This window comes from Coffea arabica, chromosome 3e, assembly GCF_036785885.1.
Source record: "Coffea arabica cultivar ET-39 chromosome 3e, Coffea Arabica ET-39 HiFi, whole genome shotgun sequence".
In the NCBI taxonomy this organism is placed as follows: Eukaryota; Viridiplantae; Streptophyta; class Magnoliopsida; order Gentianales; family Rubiaceae; genus Coffea; species Coffea arabica.
The window spans coordinates 5059049-5086388 of record NC_092315.1 but is presented as its reverse complement, the minus strand read 5'-3'; the positions used below and the strand labels follow the sequence as shown (position 1 = coordinate 5086388).

At 35.1% G+C, this 27340-nt stretch overlaps 2 protein-coding genes across 2 annotated transcripts; one reads left to right on the top strand and one right to left on the bottom strand.

Moving 5' to 3' along the window:
- Nucleotides 1–25: 25 nt before the first annotated feature.
- Nucleotides 26–10512, top strand: LOC113737207 (phosphate transporter PHO1). The gene is made up of 15 exons (XM_027264469.2): nt 26–371; nt 1079–1168; nt 1299–1530; nt 4049–4391; nt 4794–4842; nt 5419–5490; nt 5848–5977; nt 6389–6509; nt 7543–7792; nt 8445–8549; nt 8655–8699; nt 8878–9030; nt 9300–9578; nt 9673–9812; nt 9933–10512. The coding sequence occupies exons 1-15, from the start codon at nt 135–137 to the stop codon at nt 10021–10023; spliced, it is 2337 nt and encodes a 778-aa protein (XP_027120270.2). The 5' UTR covers nt 26–134; the 3' UTR covers nt 10024–10512.
- Nucleotides 10513–16664: 6152 nt separating this feature from the next.
- Nucleotides 16665–21129, bottom strand: LOC113736193 (long-chain-alcohol oxidase FAO1). Its single transcript, XM_027263044.2, has 3 exons — nt 20765–21129; nt 20373–20645; nt 16665–18593 (listed from the first exon to the last, which is right to left on the bottom strand). The coding sequence occupies exons 1-3, from the start codon at nt 20993–20995 to the stop codon at nt 16848–16850; spliced, it is 2250 nt and encodes a 749-aa protein (XP_027118845.2). The 5' UTR covers nt 20996–21129; the 3' UTR covers nt 16665–16847.
- Nucleotides 21130–27340: the final 6211 nt, after the last annotated feature.

The following is a 27340-nucleotide window of genomic DNA, read 5'->3' as shown; positions in this document are numbered from 1 at the left end:
TTTCCCTCTATATATGTCACCTTTCTAAGCACCCTCATAGCTCTTAAGTCTGCTACTCTTCTTCTCCATTTCTTCTCGTCTCCTTCTTCACCACTTTTCCCATTTAGATTATCCTGTCTTCCTTTCCATGTACAATGGTGAAGTTCTCGAAAGAGCTCGAAGCTCAGCTCATCCCGGAGTGGAAGGATGCTTTTGTCAATTATTGGATTTTAAAGAAACATGTCAAGAACGTTAAACTGTCAAGAAAATCACACCTTGTTCAAGACAAAACTTGTGGTATTGGTCGCTCCATTTTCAACCCCATCTGCATCTTCGCAAACAAAATCTCTCAAACAGTTCATAATGCTAGGGGTGATCCAGACCTTTTCCAGGTAAGAATGACCATGATTTAACTTTGAATGCGTGGTGGAAAAGTTAATATCCATTAAAGATTTTGTTTTATGAGGCTAATCTTTTAGCTTGCCGTCTTGACTATCTATGCAAAAGTGGCAATTCTTGCTGCTGTTTATTAATCGCACAAGTTAAAGGTGGCAAGAAAAACATAAGTTTCATAGATGTCCATCCAAATGCAATGATGCTCTTTCAAGTTCATCTTTGCTTCTGGTAGTGGCCATAGCGGCGAAAAAAAATGAAAAAAGGATATCATTGTCAGGGAAGAAGTCCAATCTCAACTGTAAAATATTTTCAGGAGTGCTCCGTTGCTTTCTGCTCCACTACTAGTATCCCATGATCCTCCTTTTTCGCTATCTTTTTCACAGTTTCATAAAATATTCTTCAACTTTGTGGGTCTCCAAGTTCTGCCGTTTCGTTTGGAATATTCATTTCTTTTGATCAACTTTAGTTCTCCCGAAAACCGAAAACTGGCCATTGAAGTCATATTCTGGTGTTTTGAAGTTGAAAAAGATGCATTTCCACGATTTGAAAGGTGGATACAATAGCAGCGAGACGTTTGTGTCATGACATATCCGTGAAGAAAAGAAACAGTTGTAACAACCCGAAAAAGATGTCGACGGAAAGGACACAAAAAAGAGGAACTAATTGACGTTTACGCAAATTTTTCTTTTTCGTTTTATTGCAGGTGAAAAGGAAGATCAGTCAAGGTGAAGAAGGTGTAGAAGAGGAAGGATATGAAAAGGAGCTGCTTCAACTATTCTCAGAAGAAGATGAGGTGACAAACAAAACATACATGCACATATCAACTACCTTGAATTTAGTTGTCTTACGTTTTATACTTCATGTGGATTAAGAATTTTAGCACTATCCCATGTCAAGAATTTATTATGGCCATGCATGGACAGATTCAGTTGTTCTTCGAAAGATTGGACGAAGAGCTTGAAAAGGTGAACAAATTTTATGAGGCTAGAGAAACCGAGTTTCTTGAAAGAGGAGAGCTTCTGAATAAACAGCTTCAGATATTGGTGGACCTCAAACCAGTCCTGTCTGACCGACGCAGGAAATTGTCTTCGAGATCCAGTAGTGGATTTCTCTCGAGGTCTTATTCATCCTCAACCAGAAACTCAGACTTCTCTGGTGAGTTCTATGCCTTTTCTCTAGTGTTTTTTTTTTTTTTAAACTCATAATTTAATCTCTAGTGCTTGTTGATTTACCACATTTGATTGCACCAGAGAATTTAAACAGTAACTCAACAATTACATAGACATTAATATGCTTATCAATTTTCATAATAAAAAAGAATGAAATGGTCATATGAACCATGGATTCTTTCCAACAATTGTGTATTGTGTGGAACAATTGTTTGAGAAACTCAACCACCCCTCACTATATATTCATGGGCCATGGCTGAAATGTGTGCCTCTTATGCGTTGACCTATGTGGTAAATCACCTGAGTAGAAAAGTACAACTTGACGTTGATTTGAATTCCTGCAATGTGACGGCAGCCTCATTAATTTCAGAAAATTTAGGTGGTCATAAACTCTTGGGGAAAGACCTATCAAGTTGCCAAATACATCATAAATTTTATTTATTTGAAAAAATAACTTTCCGGGCTAATTCTAGTGCGGTACCTTGAAAATTATATATATAAACGAATAAAAAACAAGTGAATTAGTCGGTCGATTGCTTTTGGATTTTGGGCAAAAGTGAAACTTGTCTGGTAAAATATGTTGGAAATCAAAATACTTCAAGCTAGGTAACTAACTTGACTTCATTTTTTTTTTAATGTGCCTTTCTCTTTTTTGCCTTTAGACAATCATATATTTCTGAATCGTCTTTTTGCTCTTTCAATATCTTCAAGTTGTTTGTAGATTTTCTTGAAAAATGTATGAAGAAATGACTAATTATGATTGTCTTATAACTTGAGAAAGTATGTAAAGTAATGATTAATTTTCAAACACTAGGGTTATTCTTTCCTTTCTCCCGCGGGTTCCCTAGATTTCTTTTGACTGCATAAGCACAATTTATTAAACTACAAGTCCAAAGTACATAAGTCTCAAAATTCTCATAATCATACAACCGATCTAAGGTAAGTTTTGAAAAGTTAAGTACTGAAAAAAAAAAATCCGTGATTGTTCTTTTAAGAGTTTCTTTTATTAAATGATGATTCTAATTTTTGACAGTAACTGATGATTAATGTTCCTATCAGTTAAGTTAATTTAAATCTTAAGGACTAAATTTGACATGCCCATATCAAGTAGTGTTTCGAAAGACCACTTTGTTTAGCACCATAAAAGATTTTTGCATCAAATCTTAAAGCAATAGTTCCTCCATTTCCAACTTGTGGTCCACCTACAAAACACCTGTAAATTGTGTTTCTTGCACACCATTCATCCACTCCTACCGCCCAGTGGAATCCACGTACGACTCATTAAGCTCAAACCCAAGTCATTGAACTTCAAATTCCAGCCCTGAAAATTGAGAGATCAGTCAAAAAAAAAAAAAAATTGAGGGGGACATAATTAGTGTCCCGGAAGACCTCTTTCATGGTTGAATTTAAAGAATCCCGCTCCAGCATATAGTTCTTCTAGCTCATGGGAAATGGACTTGGTGGTTGTCAATTCGACTGGACAAAGCAAAGACAGTCTTTTTTTTTTTTTATCCGGAACGATAGAAAGCAAAGATAGTCAGATAGGGCAAAGCCACTCAATTTCTTGCTTCACTATAATTCAGTTGTTCAACTAAAAGATCAGATTGACATGCCAATTGGGTCAGGCTACAATTGTATAAAAATCTTACTTTTGACAACATAAACCAAAAAAGAAAAAGCAAAAGGAACATGATGTCAGGGTTATATCTCCTCTAAGATTTGCTTCTAGCGGTGTCCTAACCTGATATGGAACTGAGCATTTTTTACGCTAACTTGGCTTGTTGGTAACTAGTTCTTCAATACATACATATATATATATATATATATTCTTGATTTAAATATTTTAATGCTTAAATATAATTGCTGGCAAACATGTGAGGGCATGCAATCACCATATGATCCTGAACCTCGTGCCTTGTGTACTCCAAAAGGTTTCAGGATATTGCTGTATATAGGTGATAGGCAAAGGCAAATTTATGCCATTAGATGTTTTTACCTTGTCATTTAGTTAATCAACAATCATTAATTTCATCTTTTATATACTAAGGTGAAGTTACCTAGTTAACAAAGTTTTGCAAATTCTTTTTTTTTTCTTTTTTAATAAATCTTCTATTAAACAAATAATATATACACTATCATTATTAGATATATGACAACTAATCGAATTTAATGTTTAAAAAAATTACACGTAGCACTTACATGTAAGTTTTTTCTTTGTAAAACGTACATGAGTATCTATTTCTGAATTGACATTTATATTTCAAATAATATTTAATTTCCCAAAATTAACTTAGTTCCACAAGATAGTGTTCTAAATCTAGTGTATAATTGATGAGGTTTTGATGAGAAGGCTAAGTAGCATCAATCAGCTGTTTATTAATACGCCACCAATTTGCATAGTTGAACTAGATTTTTTTTCTACATGTTTTTAAAAGACAAATATATTATCGCTTTGCAACTTTTAAATATGTCTCTTAAATCTATTTTCATGTCTTGTCTTGCAGAGACTCAAAGTGAGTTTAGTGATACCCCCACAGAAACGTCCCAAACAGATGATGTTATTGCTGCTTTAGAAAAAAACGGCATAAATTTCATCAACTCAGCAACGAGATCAAAGACAAAAATGGGCAAGCCTAAGATGACCATGAGGATTAATATTCCTGCTACTACCCCTGCACGTACCATTGCTGCTGTTTCATCGATGCTTTGGGAGGATTTGGTGAACAATCCTAAGAAAGAAAGTCCAGGAGATTGTATCAATAGAAAGAAGATTCAATGTGCTGAAAAGATGATTAGAGGGGCATTTGTGGAGCTCTATAGGGGCCTGGGATTACTCAAAAGATACAGGTTTCATACTGGATCTTTCTACGTTTAATTGGCTAAATTCATCGAGATGCATGGACTTATCGATTTAGTTTCATTGCTGAATTACTTAGCCATGCAAAAGCTTTCTTTTATGTTTTGGTAGTGACACCCAAAGTTGAGTGACCATTTCTGACAGCAGAATGAAACTTGAATAGATAGAAAGATTGCCTGTTCTTGCAAAGAAAAAAGAAGTAGTATAAGAAGAAAAGCATAAGAAAAAGATGAAAAAGGAAAAGACAATCGTAGAGTTGGCAATCAAAAGCCTGTGGAAGTTACTTAAACGTATTGCTAACTAAATTGCCTCTGGCTTTTAAACTCGTCAAGTTTCTTTTCACTTGTTGAGTACATGCAAGCATATACTAATGATTTCACTACTTTTGGCAGCTCCTTGAATATGATGGCTTTTATCAAGATACTTAAGAAATTCGATAAGGTAAGTTTTCATTTCATCACCTTTATTTTTTTGGGTTTGTATGGAAATGGTAGGAACTAGTCATTCTTATCAGTTAACCAAAGTAATTGAGCTATCAGGTGTATCAACAGTTCATGAAGAAGAATGCTTTTATCAATGAGCGTGTTTAAATAGCAAATTATTTGGGATTTTTTTAAAAAAAAAATGATATTATAACATTTTTTTGATGTGATATATATGAGATAAAAAAGTGATTGAAAAATGTATTGATAATGCAAGAAAATAAATTTTGACCAAAAAAAATCACGATCCAAATCAGGTTTGGGATATTGTGACAGTCTCCAAACAATTAGGTAGCTAGCTATCACACTTAACACCAAATAATTGACAGTATTATGCCTTCACCAAGACGTGGGCACGTCTTTGTTGCCAGAAAGGAGGTGACATAGACCAAAATGGATCATTGAAGACTTTTACACGACATAATTAAACAATTTGAAGACTTCATATTTCGACTCTGAAGTGCTGAATTTTGCGTTTGATTCTCATGCGGTACTTGAGTAATTTGTAATCCTTAGCTATTTTCCATATGAACAGGTATCAAACCAACAGACGTCAGCAAGTTACCTGAAAATGGTGAAGGAATCCCATTTCATTAGCTCAGACAAGGTAATTCATTGGATCATAACGCAAATGTTCTGAAGGCTTACATTACATAATACAGAACCATTTTTCTAATTGATGAAATTTAAAGTGAACAAATTACAGTTAAAAATAAAATTATCAATATCAGCTAATGACATTGGTACACCCTAGTTACTCAATGCTCCATAGGGTTATTCAGAAACAAATTAAATTTTTTTGGAGTTAATTAGTTATATAAGGGATTTTTTTCCCCAAATCATATCTTATACAATTTTTTAATTGTAGAATAAGATTTTGGAATTGCATCCACATCACGAAACGGTTAGTGGTTCTTAGCTTTCTGATGACATTACAAGTACTTTTTTATTTGTTGTGACAAAGGTTGTTAGGCTAATGGACGAGGTGGAGTCCTTGTTCACACAGCACTTCGCCAACAATGACAGGAAAAAGGCAATGAAATTCCTAAGACCACAACAGAACAAAGATTCTCACATGGTCACCTTTTTTGTTGGTACTCTTTCTCCCCATCTGTCTCTTTACATTACATAAAAGCAACACTCTTTGGAAATTCTAAGACAGATTGTTTGGAACAATTCACTAGACAATTGACTGTAGCATGCATGTGATACATAGGAGATTGCAATTGATAAAATACTCAACCAGGAAGGGCTTTTACCCTTTCTCCACTTTTTAATGCAAAGGGTCACTGAAGAACAATTTATCTTGTTTCACGAATTTGTACAAATGCATAAAGTTGTCCACTTTCAGACACCCATTAGTCTTTTGCATCCCTTTTTTTTCTTGGTGTGTAGTTACCAGTAACAAAAAATTAATGGAGTATGACAGATTAGAACAGGATTTCTATGGATGAATCTTCAGAATCATTCTGACTATGGAAACTTTTTCGTTGTCATCATTGCAGGACTTTTTACAGGTTCTTTTGTAACATTGTTTACTGTTTATGCAATTTTGGCGCATATCAGTGGCATGTTCTCGCCCAGATCAGAGAAAGATTATATGGAAACTGTTTACCCTGTTTTCAGGTACACTTTATCACATTATCTTCGTGGCTTGCACTTCCTTCTCATGCTTTTTGTGCATTTGCATTCTCAAAGGAGGCAGTGTTTGTTATGCAATTGTCATCATTTAAACGTCACTTGTTATGGTCTCTAAGGCAATGTGCAAATTTGGCCATGAATTATGGGGAAAGTGATGTATTCCATCAGTTCAAGTAAACTGTATTTTGTCTCCGATCAAATGACAAGATATCATGTGTGCTGAATTTTCTAATCAATTATAGGAGACTGTATTAATTTGAATTCTTAGATTAGTTCTAGGATGGTACAACTGCTAGGCATTCGTTGATTCCTATAGCCAAGTTACCAAGACACTGCAAAGCCTCATGTACAATGTTGTGCAGTACATATAATCCGGGCAAAAATTTGACTCTACCTTTTGAAAAAAGTTTTCATGTACCTTTCCTGTGCAATGCAGCAGAAAATTCTTATGCTACTAGGTGGAAGATTTTGCCAAATGAAATGTCAGTTTTCCTCGATAAAGGGTCAAAAACTCCATCCTTACTTGCCGTCCTTACTGACTCAGGATTTTATTGGAAGAAGATAAACTAACATGTTAGTGCATGGACAATGGAAATGATTTTGTGACACCAGAGTACAATCAAACTCGTTAAAACAAAAGCTTTGTTTCTTCTAGCTTCCTAATGTAGCATGGTCTAATGAAAATCTAAGTCAAAATCATACCACTGACTGCTAAAAACTTAATTTCAATGTTGGTTCAGTTGAAGACATGAACAATCCTCTCTCTCCATCTCTTTCCCATTTTCTTCCTGTTTAATTGTTTGCGGTCTTCCATCTTTTGCCATAGGATTTTAGCCATTTCTGACACCAAAATATAATAGCATAAGGTAATTTAAACTGGAATCAGTTGCCATAGTCACTTTTAGGCTGATGGAAAGTCAGATAGTAAATGCAATGTTTCCATGCTTTCATTCTCCATTTACTTTAAAGTCTATTCCCACAAGCATATTGCTGAATTTATAGGTGTGTCCACTTGCAGCATGTTTGCATTGCTAAGCTTGCACTTGTTTATGTATGGCTGTAATCTGTTCCTTTGGAAGAGTACGCGGATCAACCACAACTTCATATTCGAATTCCAGCCCAACACAGCCCTCAAATACAGAGATGCTTTCCTCATCTGCACCTCCTTAATGACTGCAGTTGTGACAGCACTGGTCATTCACTTAATCCTTCTATCAAACAATTTACCACCAACTCAAGTAGATGCCATTCCAGGAGTCCTTCTCTTGGTTAGTTTTCAATAATCTTGCAACTGACATAACTCCCGTTTATTTCAACTAGTTATTGTCCAATTTGGAACAAGTTAAAAAGGTTAATAATAGGAGAAAATATATGGCAATATGTAATCAAATAAACCACTGATAAACAATAGCATATCTACATAACCAGGTTTTTTTTTTTTTTTTTGGCCAAATTTTCTGCATAACAATAACAGATAAGATTCATTAAACCAATACGAATTATAAATAACAAAATTAAGATGGTGAATCAATTGTTTTGTCCATCCCTTGTAAACTTTTCAATAGATTGTGCAGTCCTGTATAATAATTAAGTTGAAAAAACTATGCCATCACTCTTAACTGGTTCAGTGGCTTGGCAATTATAGTTTTGTGCAACCTTGTGATTTAAAAATTTATTGCTTCTGGTCAGAATGTACATACTCATAGCTTCAAAAATTGTACTCATTCATCCAGAAGCAAATGTTGGTATACCAATGAAACATGGTTATTTTAGTCCAGTTACATCCATCTTCATAAAGTAGACCCTGCATTTTGACATCAAAGCTGGAGTTCAACTTATTACCTTCTGTATAGTTCTGTGCTTATGTTATTCATCTTTAAATGCACTGAAATATCAGGCTGATTTGAATTGCATTTTCAGCTTTCTCTAGCCCTGCTCATATGTCCATTAAACATCTTCTACCGCCCAACCCGCTACAACTTCCTCAAAGTGATGCGCAACATAATCTGCTCTCCCTTTTATAAGGTACTTCAATCTCATCTTCGTTCATTTATAGAAAAAGATGTACTCTCTATAAATAGTCAAATGAGCCAACTAAAGAATATTTCCTTTCAAATTTCACCTGTTCAGGTTCTAATGGTCGATTTCTTCATGGCTGACCAGCTTACAAGCCAGGTAAACCATCCGACTGAACTCTATTTGTTGTTAATAGTTGACTAATGCAAGCCCAAGAATAGAAAAATTGGTAATTACAACACATTTCATGATAGATTCCTTTTTTTTTTGGGGGGGGGGGGGGGGGGGGGGGGGGGGATATTTAAATTAGACTAATGCAGTCTGTTCCATCAAATAGATTCCATTGCTCAGGCATATGGAATCAACAGCCTGCTACTTCATTGCTGGAAGTTTCAAAACACACCGTTATGCAACCTGCAAATCAGGGAAAATGTACAGGGAGCTTGCCTATGTTATCTCATTCGCACCATATTATTGGCGTGCCATGCAGGTATTAGAACATTTGATTTATTTAACAGCAAATTCAAATCCATTATCTATTTTTAAGAACTATGATAATGGAACGGACTTAAACCATTATGCTACATATAATTCAAACATTATTGACATCTTATAATGTTAAATTTCCATTTCAAAGTTACTACTACAACAGATTTTTTGTTTAAACCATGAGCAGTACCATTTATTCACTGTATCATTCTGTTTCCTGGATTCTTTGTACATTCCGCTTGACAAAACTTTATTTGGTTCAACAACTAGTGTGCAAGGCGATGGTTTGATGAATGTGACGTAAACCATCTGGCTAACCTGGGGAAGTATGTCTCAGCAATGGTGGCAGCAGGGGCAAGAATTACATATGCTAGGAATCCCTCAGATTTCTGGATGATCATAGCATTGGTGACCTCACTGGTGGCAACAGTTTATCAGTTGTACTGGGATTTCGTGAAGGACTGGGGGCTTTTGAACCCAAAATCAAGAAACCCATGGCTTAGAGATAATTTGATTTTAAGAAACAAATGCATCTATTACATTTCAATTGTAAGCTTCCACCGTTCTCCTCTCTTCTAAATTTTCTGAAAGAAGACAATAAACTGCTTTTCTCCATTCTGATCAGATTACCTCCCCAATGCAGGCCTTCAATCTTGTACTAAGAGTAGCTTGGGTCGAAACTGTGATGCATTTCAACAACGTTGGAATATTTGAGTCACGAATGCTGGACTTTCTCCTGGCTTCACTGGAAGTAATCAGACGCGGGCATTGGAACTACTACAGGTAAAATTTCCTCCAGTATCACACAAAGAGTAAATTGCACTAATCTCTGTGTTAGCTTCTGCCATTGGAAAGAAAATAAATAAATCATTTTTTATAATTTCTTTCATTTTTTTTGAACAGATTGGAGAATGAACATTTGAACAATGCTGGGAAGTTCAGGGCAGTCAAGACAGTTCCTTTACCATTCAGAGACATTGATTCAGATGGATAACCCAAAAAAAAATTAGAGTACGTATATCTAGAGACATCCTACCAAGAAGGGGTCGGGGAACATGTTGAAATCATCAAGAATTGGAAAAGGATCCAGGTTTGGATCTGACAAAACATGGTGATCAATTTCCTTCATCAAAAATTGTGAAAGAAGTGAACTGTGAGGCATCAGACATGTGAAGATGTGACAAAGGAGGCGCTCAGCTGGGCAACATTACCATTCAAGTGTTCAATGGGACATCTGGAGAGTTCTAACTTCAATTACATATAAATAACATCAGTTTGGTCTTTGAACAATTTCTATCCTATCCTGATAACATTCATACTAGTAAAGTGTACCTACTCATGGCGCAAGCCTATTGCTTAAGTTTGATCTCAAAATTGAAATATTTTTCCTAAAAAAGTATATCAACTAATGAATTATGCTTACTTGTAATGGCAAGGATGTTATGAATTTGTACATAAATATTGATGAAGTTAGATAGTACAAGTTGTCTGTGTAGCATTACTCTTTTTTTTTTTTTTGATAAAAATGAAGTCAATATTGTTAATAAACTAGTGGGAAATCGTCCAGCACGATTTGCTTAACAAAATAATCTGCATTAATGGCAGAAAATACATCGAACATGTCACAGATATATTCGATTTGAAAAATCATTAAATTTAACAGAGTTACAAAATATAAAAGATTATACAATGAATCACAAATCATCAAATCTGACTACTTGAACAAGTTGCTCCATAGACATCTATGCATGTTTGTTCTCTCAAATTTGTTATCCAATTGGTTCAAGTTCAAAACTGATGTTGACATCTGATGAGAGGACCCAAAAAATTTTAGATCTAACATATAGATCTAAAAAAACTCTTAGATATGAGAAAAAATAACAAAAACTAAACAAAACTCTCACTGAGATAGCTTAGAAGAGAAAAAAAACTGTCACTAGAGAATACACTAGGAGAAACTTTATTAAATAAAAAGCAAGAACCAATGGAGAGGAGCCAAGATCTCCCTCCTATGAAGAAAGAATAGTAGGGAGAAGGTTGAGAATAGAGATACTTAAAGAAGATGAATTTGATTAACCAAGATAATTAGACAAGGTGATGGATTAATTCTTGTTATAATTTTTTAACTATATGGATGTAAACACAATTTCTTATTAAGGAGTGTATCAACCAATTAGACAGTTCCAAATCGCGCTTAATAGTGACGGTTATAGTTATCAGTATGAATTTAAATTTAAGAAAAGAAGAAGCAGAAGAAGAAAAAATATATTGCCACAAAATTATTGATGAAGATGTTACAAGTGCAATGTTACTTGTGTGGCACGAGTTGACACGAAAATTGCGCCTTCGTTTCTCAACTCCTTAAGACGTGAATTCTGAACCTAAGGAACACCAACGCCTCCAAACAAAGTAAAGTTTCTATTGAATTCGATATAGTTTGTTCCTCCTCTTACATTTCTTTGAAAGCTCAAAAGTCAAAACCTTTATCAGCACTATATTTTGAGAAAAGCTGCTAAAGTGCAGGTTCTTCATTTTTGCTACCAAAAACAAAAAAAAAAATTACGTTTTAAGATGACCGAATTCATGAAATTTTCCTCCAAGTCAGATAAATTCAGGTGCTTTTTCTATTTCTGGCTCTTTACTTTTAAGAGGGCTCCTTAAGATTTGTTTTAGTATTGTCAAAAACTACAAAAGCCTTCAGTTAAAAAAAAAAAAAAGGCGAATTTATATTGCCATCCATAGCTTTTGGTATTGCCAGTAAATAAGTAACTAGTAATAGATCATCCACCTTATTTTAATGTAAAATCCTCCTTACTTTGTTCGATTAATGTTCATTTTTATATATTCTTTTTCAATTATTAGAATTTAAATCGAATTATAATTGTATATAACAATAAATAAAGTTAGCAAAATTTTTAAAACATAATGTTATGTTAAACTTGTTAATGTTCAAAGAGCTTTTTTTCACTTTATATAAATTTTATTCAACTATCAATGATTTAATTAAAATTGTTACAAAGAGCCAACGTGCTTCATTTGTAAGCTTAGAAGAGGAAGACAGAGATCACATCAAACCCCATCCTTTTTGGCAATAATTACAAAGGGTGTATAATTTTAGTAACAGAAGGACAATATTATATTATCATGGAAAAATGGTCAATTTCGTCCCTAAACTTTTTTTCTGTGTCAATTTAGTCCATGTATATTTTTTTTGGCCAATTTGATCCTTATACTTATTTAACGGTTCTAATTGAGGAACTCCGCGGCGGCGCCACCGTATAAATTCAATCAAATCACTAATTGAACAATTAAGTAAGGGTATTTTGGATAGTTCACTGGGACAATAACAAAAGAAGTAAAATCCTTGAAGGATCCAATTCTAAACCTTGGATTCTTGACTAACAAAGTCTCCAAAGGCTGTCCGAACTCCTCTCCCATTGCTTAAAAATTGCCCAGTTTTGCTTTGTTTCTTTTCAACTGCGTCAGAGAGATCACAATTTGCGACGTCCAATTCTAGGACTAGTCCGGCCTCCGAATCCACCGCCCGCGCCAACTCCTCCACCCTTACCAAATCCCCTATGCCCTCCACCAAAACCTCCTCCAGCCCCAAAACCACCACCTGCACCACCTCCTATACCTCCACCTTTCCCAAAGCCACCATCTGCTCCACCCCTTTTTCCGCCACCGGCCCCACCTCCAGCACCTTTGCCAACGCCTCCTCGGGCTCCTCCTCCTACACCTCCACCTGCTCCACCTCCGGCACCCCACTAATGCCTCCAACGACCCCTCCTACTTCCCCGCTTGCTCCACCCCCAACTCCACTACCAATCTCTACCAGCCCCACCACCTACACCACCACCTACTCCTCCACCAGCTCCACCCCCTGCACCTCCTCCAATGCCACCTCCAACACCACCACCTGCACTGCCTCCAACTCCACCACCACCACCTGCTCCTCCAACACTAGCTCCAGCCCCAGCACCACCACCTACACCTCCTCCAGCGCCACCTCTAGCGGCACCACCACCACCTGCACCTCCTCCAACTCCAGCTCCTCCATTAGCACCTCCAACGCCGCCTCCAGCAGCACCACCACTACCTGCACCTCCTCCAATTCCAGCACCACCATCGGCACCTCCTTCAATACCCAGAAAATCCTCAAGAATGTGTTTGTATCCCGCAACATAATTAAACAAAAATCAGCTACCCAAGATAATTTAAATTCTTCCAAAAAAATAAAAGAAAAAGGGGTGTATATCAGGTATAAGGCGCTCTGAAGAACAAAAAAAGTGATAAAAATCGGTCCCCAAAACACTCAACTCTGTTGGTCCTCAAACGTATCGAAACAGTTGGGAAAAGAAGGGAAAAGCTCTGCTGGTTTGTAGTGGAAAGGGATTTTCGAGTGGTGATAATCAGTAGCCGAATAGCAGAGGAAACCGAAATCCAGTGGAGCTTCTTCAATAAAGACTCAATATTCTCAAAACTCGATTGGAATCTTGCCAACATAAATCTCAGCACCCAATTCTAAGTTTAGAATAGAATTGGGTCTTTTGCCGGATTATTGCAATTATAAAAAGCTAATTGGGTCCTTTTGCCGGATTTTACTTCTTTTGTTACTGTTCCAACAATGAACTACCCAAAATACCCTTGCTTAATTGTTCAATTAGTGATTTGATTGAATTTATACGGTGGCGCCGCCGCGGAGTTCCTCAATTGGAACCGTTAAATAAGTATAAGGATCAAATTGGCTAAAAAAAATATACATGGACTAAATTGACACGAAAAAAAAGTTTAGGGACGAAATTGGCCATTTTCCCTATTATCATAATACTCACTTTTTTTTTCCTTTTAACAAAGTCAACATTTTCCAAGATGACTAATTTCCTTGAAGAGTAACGTATATATTTTTAAGGTCCAGGGTTGTAAAGTGTGATTATCCCAAAGTTTAGAGGGACAAAAAGTGTGATTGACCCAAGAAAAATTACTACTAATTGAATAGATCCCTTTGAAAACTGAAATCTCAATTTATTAAGTACTGAATTATTAAGTATTAAATCTAATGAATTTAAGTGTACATCACATTAAATGATAAGTGAATAGTTTATCACAAGTTGAGATTATCAAAAGATCTAGACAGGCACTAGGATGATATTCTGATTTTTTTGAGCTCAAAAACACGGATATCCCAAATTTTTTGCCTCGACTGTATACCACGAATCTGATAAAGATCACAAATTAAATCAATGAAATGGCATTTAATAAATTGACAGAAACAAGATTTGAAAAAAGATTTAATATGTGATAGAAAAAAGATTTCAAAAGAGAGAATAAGTCGACTCATCATTTTTGAAATCAAACAATTGCAGGTAGAGGAAGAATATTAGAGAAGGAGAAGAAGGGGTAGAAGAAGAAGTGCATAAAAACAAGTTGCTTCAACTCTTTTCTAAGAATATGAAGTGATAAATAGCAAATTTAATAGTAAAATTTGAGCATTTGTAATGGAGATAAATCCCATGTCATAATTTTTTTGTTATGGCCGTGCATGTAATTAATCGTAGGATCAACTGTTCTTTGACAAACTCAACGAGAAGCTTGACAAATTGGACGAATTTCATGTTGCTAAAGAGACCGAGTTTCTTGGAAAAGGAGAGATTCTGATGCAACAGCTTCAAATTCTGCTGGACCTTAAGCAAGTTGATTCATCAAATCTAGGTCTTATTCATCATCTTAACTCAGACTTCTCCAAATATCTACAAATAAACTATCTCACAAGCAGGTCGAATATGATAACCTCTCGTTGATTTATCATATCAATACGTTGAATTATCATAAAATACTCATACACAGTCCTTTTACCTATAAACTATCTTGTTGATTTGGTAATTGTCAATTCATCTCAACAAGGCTACTTTTTTGCTCAATAAGCTTGAATGAGTATGTGGCATGCTTAGTTAAAGAAAATCAATGGGTTATTTGAAACTTGGGTTTTATCCATTTCTTGCATAAATCCCCCTCAAATCAATTTTACACTCTTCTAACAATCTTTATTTATTTTTAATAAACTTAAATTATTTCTTTATCCATATATTGGTTAGTTTGGTTTTTCATTTTTTTTGATAAGTAAATTTATCAATTACGCCAGAAATTGGAATTGAATATTAGTTCATGACAGAATTCTAAAAGCAAGTACATTACTTTTTTGTTTTTAAGTGTACAAATCATTGTAAAAGATTAATCGTTATCTCAAAAAATACCTATTAAATTTTTTTTAACATACGCTGTAGTATTTGATGAATATTCTCATATTATCTTAATTTGATGCATAAGAGTTTTTCAAAATTGATATAGTAGTTGGGCATTAAGAATACAATAATTTTTCAGACATAAATATGAATAAATGTGCAAGAAAAATATTGATATAATGCCTTGCATGTACAACTAATCAAGGTCAAAAAAAATTGATGCACTATTGTACAAGCTAAAATACTAGTTTTATTAATAGAACGATAAAGCAATAAAAAAGGAATCTAACACCAACAAAAAATAAAAAATCAACACTCTATAAAGGACAGATGGAACACAACATCATTAAACAATTCAACCACACATCACTAACTAGAGGGGGGGGAAATGTAAATGGAAGAAATCAAAAAAAAATTAGTCAAAGACGTCTAGGGCTCTAACTTCTAAGCCACACAATTGCGTGAAGGTACTAAAGCATAACTATGGTTGTTGCAAATCTGATCCTTTCTTTTAATACAATATGGTACCAAATAAAGTTTTTCTGCGATGACTTCTTTATGTACTAAAGGCAAATACAGTTGTACCATGTCCGATTCTGACGGGTTTTTGTATTTTTTGTAAGAATTAATGTATCATCATCACATTACCTATTGTATCGAATATATATAAAAAAAATTCTATTCAACATTAAAAACAAACAAGAAACAAGAAGCCCTTTGCAAGTCTTTAGCTTATTGTTTCTTGATATCTTTTCTCGGTCTTGATGATGCAGAGACTCAAAGTAAATACAGTGATACCCCAAAAGAAAACTCCCCAAACTGATGATGCCATCACAGGTCTTGAAAAAGAAGGCATAAACTGGATATTACAAACTAAAATATGTTGCTACCTACCACCTATTGATCGAGCAAGTCCACGTTCCTTAATTTTGATGCTATTAGATATGAAGTGTAGCTTACTAAGATGGGTACCAACTATAAATTGATGAGACAGGCACAGATGGTGCTTTCTATTTTGATGATGAAGTGTTACTAGTAACTTGAATGCACAACTAATCAGGCATCAAAAGGCAAATTTGTTGATGAATTCAACATTTATTCCTTGGGTTCTAATTCCATTGCTTTTATGTGTTTCTGGTTCATTGCCAAAGGCTAATGAAGTGTGAAAATTTAGTTCTCAGGTAAATAAGCTACTTTTTCTTTTTTCTTTTTTTCGTTTTCTTTGGTTTGTAACTAGGATTGATTTTCTTTTACTTAGCAATTCTGTAACCGAGCATCTGGAGCTGTTCCGGTGTCTCGAAGTTGCTTCTGCTTTCTAAGAGGCTTTTTCAATCTATCCATTCGCTTGAACCTGTTGGTGGCTTTGTGGACAAATTAAATGCTAACAGCGAAGTAGAATAATTGATAGCTGATCCATTTAATTTACAAACTTGACGAATCAAAACTGAAAATTGTTGCTACAAATGGATGCTTTTTGTTTCTTTATAAGTTTAGGTTTCTTCTGTGCTTCTTACATGCAACACTCTAATGTTGTCTGTTCTAACAACATCAAAGCAGAAAGGCAAGAAAAATTAGCTCAATCTGAGAACTTTCGTTCTTTCAAAATCTCTGCTATCTTATTCGAGAGGCAATATGCTGTTGACTGGATAGTGATCATTGGATTGACACCAACAGCACCTGGCAGAACACTAGCATCACAAACAAATAGACCTTCTGCCTCCCAACTCTCTCCATTCTCATCCACTGCACCGACTTTTTCACTCTTCCCCATTCTGCAACTCCCCATTTGGTGTGCAGAAAAATATGTTGTCCAATTCTGTACTAAAGATTTTGGTCCCCCTGCTGCCGTAACTTCATCAAGAAACTCTTCTAGTTCTCTTTCACTAGTACCCTTGCACTTGAATTTCTGTCCATTGCTCTGAAGTGTACCTACTTCAACAGCTCCTGCTGCTACCAAAATCCTCAATGCTTGACGCAACCCTGCCGTGAGGTTCTCTTTGTCTGTTGCATCGAATGTATAGCTTATCCTTCCCTCTGACCTGACTTCTCCTGATCCTCTGTCTCTAATCATCGAAAACAAATGAGCAGTTCTGGCATACTTCAGTATCCTTTTCTTTGATTCAAGCCCGGATTCCCAAGGGCGTAATGCTGCAAATGATGCTGGTCCTAAAGCAGGCGATTCTATAAGGGCTCTTACACTGGAATCATCCGATCCCACTTTATGGACAGAGGTGATAATGCCTCCCTCGTAGATTTTTCCCTTAAGTTCTGAATCGGACTCTGGAAAGTATCCCCAAGCCATTAATACTGGATGTAGATGAAGATTCCTTCCAATATGTTGATTCGTCAGACCACTAGAGATCATTAGAGGAGGAGTCAAAAGAGATCCACATGCTGAGATTGTCACTTTTGCTTCAATGCATAGTCTGTTTCTGATATCTCCATTCAAACACTTGGCAATCACTCCCAAACATTTACTCTTTCTCGATCTCCCATATTTATTCTTTTCGAGTACAAACTTCTCAGTTTTGCATCCTGTTATAATCACTGCACCACAAGCCACAGCATCCACCAGCCAAGTTGAATCAGTTCCTTTTTTATCTCCTGTTCTACAACCATAGTTACAAGAACCACAGTAGTGGTTTTCCGAGGAGTTCCTTGGCACAGATTCAACTTCAAGCCCAAGCTTTTCACAACCCCGACGGAGGATCTGGTTCTGGAACCCCTCTTCACTACATTTCTCTGTAACACCAATTCTTTGAGAAACTGTATCCATGGCAGATGTATATTGGGAACTTGTGAAAAGTGGAATTTGGCAATCATTGGTCCATTCCTGGAGCACAGACATAGGTGTTTTGATGCAAGCTGACCAATTAACAGCAGAGCCACCCCCTACTGTTGATCCTGCTAGCATCATCATCTTTCCATCCAGCGTTGCAAGGATTCCTCCTGATTCATATAATTCATTCATGGAGGGTCCTTCTAGGGAAGAGTAGTCTGTCTTAGTGAAATAATTTCCTTTCTCGATGACAACTACTTTCTGGCCAGATTTTGCAAGAACAGCAGCCGCAACTCCTCCACCACACCCTGAACCAACTATTACTACATCACATTTGATCTTGTAGAGCTTCTCTTTAGGATCTTCCTTGACTCTGAGGCCTTTCTGGACTAGGGAACTGACGATGGTCGACTCAGTTTCGTGCGTGGTCTCTACCATACCTTTCATTAGAGGTTTCTCATGTGGCGTAGTTGATGAGTCCTTGCGATTATCCACCTGATAGTCCATGGCTTCCCATGCTGGATTTTTTAAATCATCCCATACCTATGACAAGTTGAGATATCAAACCATGTGCTTTAGAAAAAGGATTTGGATGGTATATAATGACATTTAAATTGTGATTCGACATATGAGTTAGATTTTAAGAACAACTCAAGAGTTATACAAATCGCATCCTTTACAATAAGCCCTTATCCCTGGATGGTGAAGATTTCACTGCATCGGTTACGAAGTTTGCTATCCTATCACAGACAAGGAAAGTTACCAAAGGGGCAACCTAACTCAATTCACAAACTTCAACATCATACTTTTGAAACATGTTTTTCATTTGAGGAAAATGGCTAGAGGTTGTACTAAAATTCTGTTTGTCATTATATGCACATTTGTTACTGAAAATGCATTTTCCTGCTCCAAATATATACAGTATATTAACGTACCTTCAAGATTATACTTCTCAAATTTGTAAAAAATAACTTTCTAAACTGTATATTTTGTGCAGTTTTGCCCCAAGTGGTAGGTGAACTTAACCTGATGTATGCATCTATTGTCATAGTGAGAAAGGAAAAAGAAAGATGTAGAATTAGAAAGTTTTTGTGAACCTTTTCTATCCTCTATTCTTCTGGCATTAAAACAAGCAGAATTCACAGGTAGATGGACAATCAAGTCAGGCTGCTATAATATCATTCTACCTCAAGAAAAAGGATACTTGTCCAACATCGTTAGGGGTCTTGATTTTTTTAAAAACTATCCATCTGACTTGAAAGTAGAACTTAAAAAAACTGGCAACGATGATTTGTGTGCTTTGGCACGGACTACCAGTCAAGAACAATGAAACCAAGATAATTTCGCATCTCTGATATGATTGTGGAAATATAGCTATCAGCATAAACATTCTGTTTCTGGAAATGGCCAGTTTTGAGTGAATTACACTATTGACAGCTTTCGTAAAAGCAAGGGTCATTTGACCCCAAAAAAAAAAATTTTTTTTTTTTTAAAAAAGGTCAGTTATAGTGGTGAGACACTAATCTCAACCCCATAAAAGGACAAATTTAATTGCTCACCTAACCCCAATTCCCCCCACTTCAGGTAAAAGGGAAAAAGGACAGAACAGCTAAATCAGAGTAAGATGACAAAATTGTTAATCTTGCTACTGTTTTTGGAACTCACAGTGCTTTTTGTTAAAGAACAAGAAATTCCATTGGTCGGAGACAGCTCATCTAGTGCTCTTGATGACTGTAAAGTGGAAAACCAAGGAGCTAAGCTAATCTTTGTTGGCCATTGTTTGTGGACACAAGAGGAGGAGTTGTACCATCCTTGCCTACCATGATCTAGTGAATCGAACATTTTGTGCTGCCTCACATACCAATGGATGTATATGGTTTCAGTAAAGTTATTTGGCATAACACAAGACTGGGTGACACCAAATTTTCTAAGTGGATTTTGTATACTTAAAGAATTGGTCAATGAAAACCTAAGACACGCCTATGCATGCAAGTGAATTCGAGTAAAATACTACTTGATACAATATTTAACAGTTCATTAGAGCGCAAATCATATGCATTACCTGTCAAACATAATTTATTTATTGTGATTACATCATTGTTGGAGAAAAAAAAAACTGTGGCTATTGGGACTCTTAACTGTCCTTTCAAGACCATTAAACCTTTCAATAAAATAATCGAGAAAAGCATTGAGCTGGAATCATTTTGACTCTCGGTTTACTTGCCCCAACAGGAAAATCATATATGCAAACTTCAGTATGTAAGAACAAAACTGAAATATGTCAGCCTGATCAGAGACTAGGCCTGCAGGGAAGGCCATTACCTGAGTGAAGAAGGCGTAAAGACACAAGAACTTGATAAATACAAATGGCAGCCTGATGGGAGTAAGGAACCTATGCTTGAACCATTTCTGGATAATTTTCTCTCTGTTTTCAACTGGGATGTCTGAAAACTTGTTGATGTATGGCCATTTTTCACCAAAACACAGGGTACCACATAGCAACAAAGTCCCCAGCCTTGTTGAAAGAATTATCAACAGGATTCTTACCAAGATCACAGCCTCAAGAAACCCTCTCTTCACCGCAAGTTCAGCAACCTGCATAAACATCCAAAACATGTAACATCAATTCCATAAGCACTTCAATCAAAGAAGTCATCAAGAAAGTGTTGTCACTGTGTTTTTCTGCGTAATATGCTCTGGCAATTCTTTATTACCTCATCAGGGATTGGGTACTGAGCGCCTGAAGATTTGTAAAAAGACTGAATAGCTTCTTTAGTTTTGCCATCTTTCCCAACCATCTCTGGAGAATTATTCGACGGCAAAGGTGGTATAAAGGCCTCACAGATACCAGTTAAAGCCTCCAATTCTGATGAAGAAAAACCATGGCTGTATTTTGTTTCTCTTCTCCCTCCCCTCAGCGAAGGATGGCACTGATCTTTTTCCATCTCTTTCTTTTCTCTCCTTTCCCTGCTTTCCGGGACAAAGAAACAGAAGAGCAAAAGCGATACAAGGAGCCAAAAAGAACAGCTTGTTCAATATGTAAAACGGGCTTAACCAAATTTGGAGGCTGAAGAGTGAACAATATGGACCAATGAATTGCAGCTCTCCCTATTTATAGCCTACCTAAGGACTTTGAACTATGAACTCGAGTCAGTCACTATACCCCGGTCTGATCCTAATGTTTCGCGCATTTTTTACCCCCACTTGATCGGGTTCCTGGAGGTGCTACTTGATGCAGTCATCGGAGTAGTTTTCTATTTGGTAAAATATACTTTTTTCCTTGGGGAAAAAAAAAGCCATCCATTGCATTTAATACTTGTTTCTTTGAGCTATTCTATCCAGTCAGATAACTTTCCCTCAAAAGGGAAAACAAAACTGAATAGGAAAAGGAGTTTTGTAACGGATTCTGATGGAGTACTTATTAACACGACTAAATTACATCTAACTCATCGTATGAATGCACATATTAATAAATATTTTCGGGTTTGTTTGGATTAAGGATTATTTGCCAAAATTTATTTGCTTACATCATCATTACAATTTTCAACACACATTTTTATCTTCCCAATTACCTTTTTATCTCACATACATCACATCACAAAAAGTGCTACAGTAAAAATATTTCAAATAATTTACAATCCAAACAGAGCCTCCTCTTTTACCTTTACAAAATTTTTTGATTTGATTCTAGTTTTTTGCAAAAAAACAAATTAACATTTGAATTCAATCTTAGCTAGTATCAAGCGGGCCATAGTTTTATAGACACCAAAAAAAAGTCTCAAATTGTTTAACATATCAAAATTATCCCGTTAAGCTATATCCATTGTATTTGGTATTTAGTTCTCTGAACGACTCTATCCAATCAATTTACTCTAGACTTGTATGCATGTCACTATGAAATCAGATGCATCACAATATTTTTTATCCTTTTTTAGAGAGAAAAAAAAGCAATTTTAAATGCGATGAGTGATGAGTGGACCAAATTAATAGTAGCTACCATATAAATGCAATGATCCCATTTGGTTTACAAAATGAGTCTCTCAAGTCTCAAATTGTGTGGTCTATGGACACATACGTATGCATTGTTTGTTTCATGCATGCTTTGCCCCCACTTATCTTCCTAGAGATCCCACTTGATTTATTAGTGGATGTACATTCATTCTCAAAAATCTGAAATCTAAAATTTGAATCTATTAAGTTATTAAATTTTTAAATATTAAATCTGACACATTTAAGTATATATTATATTAAGTGATAAGAGAATATATGGCTTATCACTTATTTTTTAGAGTAAGTTCTGTCTAGAAAATTTAATGTCATTTAATTAATTCAGAGGTTCAATTTTTAATTATCAAACACGTTTGAATATGTTAAAATCTGAATATATTAAATTTAAATACTGAATTAAATTATTAAACAGGGCGTTGTATATCAAAAGTCTCAAATTTGCTATACATCGAAAGAGTTTTTCTGATAGGCATGTGATAATATACCCAAATCATGATCAACCTAAAATATGAGTGCACGCGCTAAATTATAATACCCTATTTTCTATACTTTTCTAATTAATCTTATTTTTTTCAAAATAACCACACCTGAACATTATATTGATGAATGTTAAGTCTGTCGACCGAGTACTCGTTAGACAGACCCATATCAAAATTATCTGTTATCCTATACATTGGATTTAGTATTTGTTTGTTTGAAGTGTTCTCTTCAATCAATTTACTCTAGAGTCTAGACTTGTACGTTCACTATTGTAAATTAATGGAATTAGATATGCACTATTGCTACTAGAAATGGCGATTTTTAACTGTTGTTCTTTTCATTATCCTCGTAAAATTTGTAGCTCGTAGACAAACTAATGTAGCAAAATGGTTCTACCCAGTGTATTTTGGATAAACTAGTAGGACTAATCAATAAGACCATCATGGGATATTCAATCAATAAGACTATCATGGGATGTTTAATCACTTTTTTGTGGTCGAGGGCCATCTTTCGTCTAGCTGGTGGGACGAAGCTTTCGGGTGCTAAACGTAGCTTTATATGATTAACGCGCACTAATTTTGATGTGATTTTCTGGATCATCTTTTTCTAAGCACATATGGTTTCTACTTTCTTCTTTAACCTTCTATTCATCTCTTGAAAACCATCAAACAAGAAACGTGGTTTGAAACATTGGAATTAATTTTATGTGGTTATGTTTAGTTGAGACTTCCATTGCAATTAAACCAGGGTTTGCCCACTTGCTCAAGTAATTAATTAAACTGATGCCAAAGGAAAGTAAATCGTGTCATGTATTTATTTCTTGAGACACTGGTTATGTGTTGTTTTCATGATAACAATTAATGACAACCTTCCAAACCGTTAAACTAATTCTGATTACTTAAAATCTGGGCTCCAGATTATCCGAATGTGTCCAGGTGTGATTCTGGCTAGACCATAAATGCTGTGTTGAAATGCCAAATTTTAAGGGTTTGGTTGAGTTTGTTGATTCAAACTGTTTGTTAACGTCTAATTCAGGGAAGTGACTGTTTTAAGGATCTGGTTCCATGTATTTATGTTACAAACGTGGAGCTCGATTCATTTATTCGTGTCCTACTGTGTGTATTTAATTCCTTCTTTTTCAGAAGAACTGAATTTAATTTCTTGATTTTCTTCGTTTTTGGTTTACGAATTAAATTAGTCTGACTATTCAATTTCAATGGATCTAAGGTGGGCAAATATCTTCCTACGGCCTACCAACAATAATTTCTCATCAATATCATAAAGAGATACTGATGTGGCACCACCAACTAACACGACTACTAATGTATAATAAATAAAAAAAGGAAAGCTCATTGCTTTGCACTGTTGTAATTGGCTCAACTAGAAATAATTAATGGCCTTTTAACGAATGACATCTAACTATATTGTTATCTTTCATTCTTTCAAGTTGCAACCAATATTAGTAGCAATTCAATTTAAATAGGACAAATTTGATATTGAACCATCAATCAGAAACAAAACCGTTTCTTGAATTAATTTTTCATTCTAAAATATTCGTTTGAAAACCTCATTCTTTGCAAAAATATTCTTTTGTATCGCATCATAAATACGTTCTTTAATCACCGTTGCCAACTACCTTTTTATTATCACACCTATATTGAACCATAACAAGTGCTGCAGTGTGATTCCAAAGAAGAATTTTCAAATACTCTTGTGTTCCAATACTCTTTATGGAGACAATTTGCTTTAGACTAATTTTGATCTTTCCTCATAAACCCTCATTTCAAAACCACAAGGAACGATAACAAGAAAAACTCGAACTAATTTCCTCAATATTCATCTGTGACTCACGGAGGGTTGAGTTGGATGGTAATTGGGAGAAATATTGAACCCAAGACATCCCACTTAAAAAGAAATAAAAGAATAAAAATTGTGATTCCTGGTCATGGATTTAAATGTCAACTAAACTAAATAGCTCTTGCATCAAATTGTCATGCAGCAAAATCATTTTTCTTTTGGGCAAAGGGGGAGTAGTTGTGGAGGTCAAACCAGTTGGCTTGCATAAGAGTTCCAACAGGTGCCATTGACTTTAGGAATTACAGACATCTATTGTGTCATTTCTAAATTAATACATAAACGATTTTCTAGTCAGATTTCGGCAGCAAATGAATCCCATGAGTCAACTGGGAAAAGAACAAAAAGTCACAGTCTCCTTACCGTTTTACATTTTTTCCGTGTCAGGGAAGGTTAAGTCAAATTTGTACCAACTTTTTTAATGTTTGCAAGTTGCCAAATGATCTCTTACAAAATACCATTAAAAAAAAAAAAAAAAGTTGCACCATTTGATGAATTGAAAAACCCAATAGGCTAGAGAGTGCATCATCCAATTTTTTTTTTTTTTTGAATAACTTACCAAGAATGAGTTTATCATAGGTAAAAAGTCTTCTTTTTTGTATTTGGGGGTGGGGGTTGGGGGGGTTTGCAATTTGTGATTGAATATCCCACCGACAGGCTTTGGGGAGTTTATAGTTTGTAAATGTTACTTTCTTGGGACCTGGAAACATCACTATAACCAGCCTCTAATTCAGAGAGAAATTAATATGAAATATGAAGTGATGCCATTCTCTAGGTTGAGATTGCAGCAGTCCCTAAAAATGTTTATATACTTTTATGCAATGCTCAAACAATCAAAAAATCCAGTCAAGTCCTTGAATTTTGTTAAATTAATCAATACGGTATGGTGAGGTTAACTAAAAAAACTAATTATATATAAGGTTTTACTTCTTTTTTTTTTTTTGTAGGAAATGGTAACAATCTACCATGCTCCTACACTAAGGTGCATTTGATAAAATTAAAATCTGAAATCCGAAATCTGAAAACTAAAGTTGAATTTTGTTAAAATAACCAAGCGGTCTGGTGAGGTTAACTAAAAAACTATTATTTATAAGGTTTTATAGGAGCATAAATGGACTTTACTTTTAACCCCAACTAATATATAAGGTTTTAATTTTAAACCCAACTCTTTTTACCATACTTCAAAAGATACCAGAGAAGTTTCAGAGAACGCCTTCGTGTCAAAGGGACACAACCAACAACTTGCCATGATTTCGGTTCAAGATCATACCACCAATTTGAATTCAGCGTACACGCATATGGGTTTTATCGTGTTACATTACAATCCATTTGGGATTGCGATACTTTGATTAAAAAAAAAAAAAAAAAAAGCACTTTTAAGCATTAAAAATACTACTAAAGTGTTTGATAACTAATTTTCTGTAACTTCAGAAGTCCAATTTTTGATAACTTAAAATCACTTGTATCAAAAATTATATTTGATACACTTCAACTCCAATCAGAGGCCTACAGTTGTTGATATTTTCCACATGGGAGTTTGGATAAGGATGGCGATTGATTGATAAGGCACATAGGTTTAAGCCCCCCACAAGTTCACATGCATGAAGGACAATAATGGATTGTGAAAGGACTATTTTCCTGCAAACAAACAAAGCGAGCATCATTAAGTCTAATTATCTTAGCAAATAGATTTTGGAAAGAAAACCACTGTAGGATCTAAGTTTGTTCATTACATAAATTTTTCACCATCTAAAATTCATGCACTTTTTACAGTTGGGAGTGTTTAGACTTTAAATCATAGTGTATAAATTAGACGGCTACACTGATTACTGGCGAAGACAAATTACACGTATATATTAATGCTTTTTACATTACCGATCTGAAATTTTTCTTGCATGTACCACTGTATGGTTTGTGACACATTATTATGTCTGTTCATATTTGACCTTTAATCTTTAAAGTATTATTGAAAACTGACGCATTATGTAAGAAGAGATTAGGGTGGGGAAAGAAAAGCAGTTTGATTGAGTCACAAAACCCATAGCAAAAGGCAGAAAGAAGTGTTATCACTTAGTTATCATACATGATCTTCTTGTGAGCGTTGTGACGCCCAACTAATTCGTGTGGTTCTCACTCTTTCTTTTTTCACTTTATGTTTTCTTGGTCCACTTTAAAGCCTTTATATATATATATATATGTATTGTCAAAATACCTTTGTGTTTTTTTGGGTAAAAAACAAAAAAAACTCCGTGATAAACCTAATATACAGAAAAGTCCCTTTGTGGTTTCAAAGCGTACAACATGACACCTCATGTTTTTAACTAAATTATAAAGGTGACGGAATCCGTTAAACTTAACGGAAATGACTTATTGGAATCTAACAAAAAATTTATACCTAATTTTTAACAAATATACCTATTCTACCACTTAACAAATAGAGAATAAAACAAATAATTTTGTTGAGTTGTCTTTTACTTAATTATATCAAGGCATGTTTGTCTTTTCATCTATTTCCGTTAAATTTAACAGATTCCGTCACCTTTACAATTTAATTTAAAATACGAGATGTTGTGTTAGACATTTTTAGATCACAGGAGACTTTTTTGTGTATTAGGTTTGTCACCAGGCTTTTTTGCTTTTTACCTTTCTTTCTATTGATATAAATGTGCCTTCACATAGCATTTACAAAAAGAAGCAACTGCTCCATCAAGCCTGTGCCTTTCTTTTACAAATCAAATCACGGGGGAATCTAATTCCCATTTCCCACTTCACATCTGAAATCAGTTCCCATCTGAAATCAGTTCCGAGTTTACATCTGAAATTAATTTAGTAGCAAATCTTGCTGAACAGTTGTGACTCTCTATTGGAGCTTCTACTAACAAAAGTAAAAGTAAGGTACGGTTCCGAAAAGATTCTTTTAGTTGTCCAATTACAAGCCATTCAACCTG

What these genes read in the sequence shown, in the direction of transcription:
- LOC113736193 (XM_027263044.2), bottom strand. Translation starts at nt 20,995, where the DNA reads ATGGAAAAAGATCAGTGCCATCCTTCGCTGAGGGGAGGGAGAAGAGAA. An exon ending in AGTACCCAATCCCTGATGAG is followed by an intron (nt 20,646 to 20,764) that starts GTAATAAAGAAT and finishes ATGTTTATGCAG; the next exon opens with GTTGCTGAACTTGCGGTGAA. An exon ending in TTTACGCCTTCTTCACTCAG is followed by an intron (nt 18,594 to 20,372) that starts GTAATGGCCTTC and finishes AACTTGTCATAG; the next exon opens with GTATGGGATGATTTAAAAAA.
- LOC113737207 (XM_027264469.2), top strand. Translation starts at nt 135, where the DNA reads ATGGTGAAGTTCTCGAAAGAGCTCGAAGCTCAGCTCATCCCGGAGTGG. An exon ending in CAGAAACTCAGACTTCTCTG is followed by an intron (nt 1,531 to 4,048) that starts GTGAGTTCTATG and finishes CTTGTCTTGCAG; the next exon opens with AGACTCAAAGTGAGTTTAGT. An exon ending in GGGCATTGGAACTACTACAG is followed by an intron (nt 9,813 to 9,932) that starts GTAAAATTTCCT and finishes TTTTTTGAACAG; the next exon opens with ATTGGAGAATGAACATTTGA.